General features: G+C 30.5%; 1 protein-coding gene across 1 annotated transcript in view; it reads left to right on the top strand.

The window, feature by feature from the left end:
* Positions 1–303: 303 nt before the first annotated feature.
* Smp_164170 (hypothetical protein) overlaps positions 304–2,665 on the top strand; it is a gene marked incomplete at both ends in the record, with an annotated part of 29,020 nt that continues 26,658 nt past the window's right edge. Inside the window, 1 exon segment of the mRNA XM_018798540.1 lies at positions 304–1,063. Within this exon segment, the coding sequence (XP_018653472.1) occupies positions 304–1,063 (760 nt within the window).

The raw sequence follows: 2,665 nt of genomic DNA, 5'->3' as shown, positions 1-2,665 counted from the left end.
TAAATGATTCATAATAAACTGTAACCATTTTGAGTCGTGTCCATTAAGTCAAATATCTAATATAAACCATATTTATATTCACTCCCATTAGTGATTATAAAATTACTTGTACATAATCCATAGGCTCATACTATCAATTCGTGTTTTACAAAATATCCTAAAAATTAAATTTTAGTTAATGACTGATAAAAACTCTTGGCAATAAATTACTGAGTACATATTTCTCATTTACAACTATTCACTGTTAAATGCTAACAAAACACATTGTCCTTGTGGATTTAAAAGGAATTTTTATTTATTTCAATGAGATTGACAAGATCTTCGAAGCAACTTGAACGTTTTGGAGATTCTAAGAACACTCCAGTGAATACACTCTTACGCTTGTCATGGATAATGATATTATTACTAAAAGCCTTTTATTCAGAAGCTCGTGGAAAAGTGACCATTGACGATGATACTGGTTATTTTGTTGATTCAAATGGATTTATTAAACTATTTCACGGTATCAATTGTGTGCTTAAAGTCAAACCATTTTACCCTCCAAAATTACTTGACTCTCATACATTCAAAGTACTTCGAGATTGGGGAATCAATGTTATACGCTTAGAATTCAGCTGGATAGCATTAAAACCACATGAAAATGAGACCAGTCTAGAGTATATAGATATTATTGAAAAAATTATCGACAATGCTGGATTATATGGAGTTTATATTATCATTGACTTGCATCAAGATGGATTATCGAAACGTCTCGGTGCAATTGATGCTGTGCCTTATTGGTTTATGGATAAAATAAAGCGACCACCCTATTCATTCCAATACCCTTGGCCATTAACGAAAGATCCAAATCAAAGTGCCTGGTTTTTAACCTACGCCACATATGAGAGTGCACATGCATTTGAAAGTATATATAAAAATGTTTCAGGATTATGGAATTATTTTGCAGAATATTGGAGGATAACAACTGATCGTTTCGGGAAGAAATATAACGTTTTAGGTTATAATTTGATTAATGAACCACCACCTGGAAATTTTTATTTAAATCCATTTCTTCTTTTGCCTAGTAAGTGACAAGTGTACAAGAGTCTACTACTATTGCTTTTAAACATTTTTATCATAATGCTTCCATCAGTATTTTGAGTCTTTTGATTTGACTGGAGATTTTGTTTTTTTTACTTGCTATGAATTCATTCAAATCGATTGATATTCAAGTCGTTGGATGCTTATTGTTTTGTAAATCAAATAGGTTTTTACTTTTCCCCCTTTTATCAGGTCACTTAAATTATCATCCTAAATCCTAATTAAAATAAATCACGTCAATGTGAACATCAGTGCGCATATTTTCATTTTTAAAAGTGCACATGTTTTTATGATAAACTAATACAGAAATATGTGGTAACTTCATGTCGTATCACCTTTGCAATGAGTTTACATTAGAACGTCGGTATGTCATTCAAATAGTTTACATATTTCTTTTACATCAAGGTCAATTCAGTCAATATGATTGAATATTATTTTTACTAAAGTGAATTATTCTTCATGAATCAGCACTCACTTTTCTTGATTTATTTTAAGGAATGAGAGTAACTCAAAGTAATCAATCAATCATTCAGATGATTTTCAATCCACTCTCTTTGTTGACATATTGTTGAGATAGATCATTTTAGAATTAACTATGTTTCAACTGTTTGTTTTTCATGAATTCCTCACCTAAGTTCAGGTTCTAGGTAAACTACAAGGTGAAACCTTATTCAGAAAAGCTAACGTTGACTTACAACAATAATTGATAACATAATTCTAACCTGGATATTAATAATTAGACAAAAATTCAGCAAATGTCATACGCATTAAAATTGATGGAATGTGATTAAGGTTTTTAAAAAAATAAATTCCTTCAAAATTAATTAAAATAGAATTGGAAGTAAATGGTAAGTCATTTTCTCTACATTCAGATCAAGCGTCCATTTGACTATTCAGGCTAACTCTTAGAGTTAATAATTGATTTGGTTTTGTTACATAGTTCCTTTTTTCTTCCCTTCAGTATTATTCTCGTGAATCACTATTAGAGGATTTGATGATTCAGCCCATATTATTCGAATGAATGGCATTATTAGCTGGAAGAAATGATATCATGTATTATTAAAATGAAAGGCGAACTTCCGACTGAATTCAATTAACCACCTAACTCACATCGGTCAGTGAAATTCATATTGTAGGCCTAAAGCATTAGGATAAAGAATTCAAATTTTAAATGTTCACAAGAAATAAAGATTCTTTATTCTCTTTGATCTCATCAAGAATGTGAGTAACATATTGTGGTTTAGGGATTGCCAAGACCTAGAAAATCATGACATTCAAAACACTTGAAGCACGTAAACAGGAAGTAAAGTTAACTCGAACTTAATTGTAGTCTCCGAGTTCGGTATATATTAAACTACTGAGTTTAATAGTTCAAGAATGAGTTTCCATTTTTCATCTTTGTCCGGACTAATTCTCTTTCATTACTTTTACATATGTCTAGGCTAACAGAATTCCAGTTAGTTTTGTTTGAAGCAAATCTCGCTTGTTCATTTATCGAAGTAAAAATCTTAGATTATTAACCGAATCCAGAATACATTGAAACCTGACTTAATAGGAGATGTGACTGAGTTATTTTTGGATTACA

Source organism: Schistosoma mansoni, chromosome 6, assembly GCF_000237925.1.
Source record: "Schistosoma mansoni strain Puerto Rico chromosome 6, complete genome".
Taxonomy (NCBI): Eukaryota; Metazoa; Platyhelminthes; class Trematoda; order Strigeidida; family Schistosomatidae; genus Schistosoma; species Schistosoma mansoni.
Note: the sequence above shows the minus strand (reverse complement) of the source record. Positions and strands in the feature narration are given on the sequence as shown.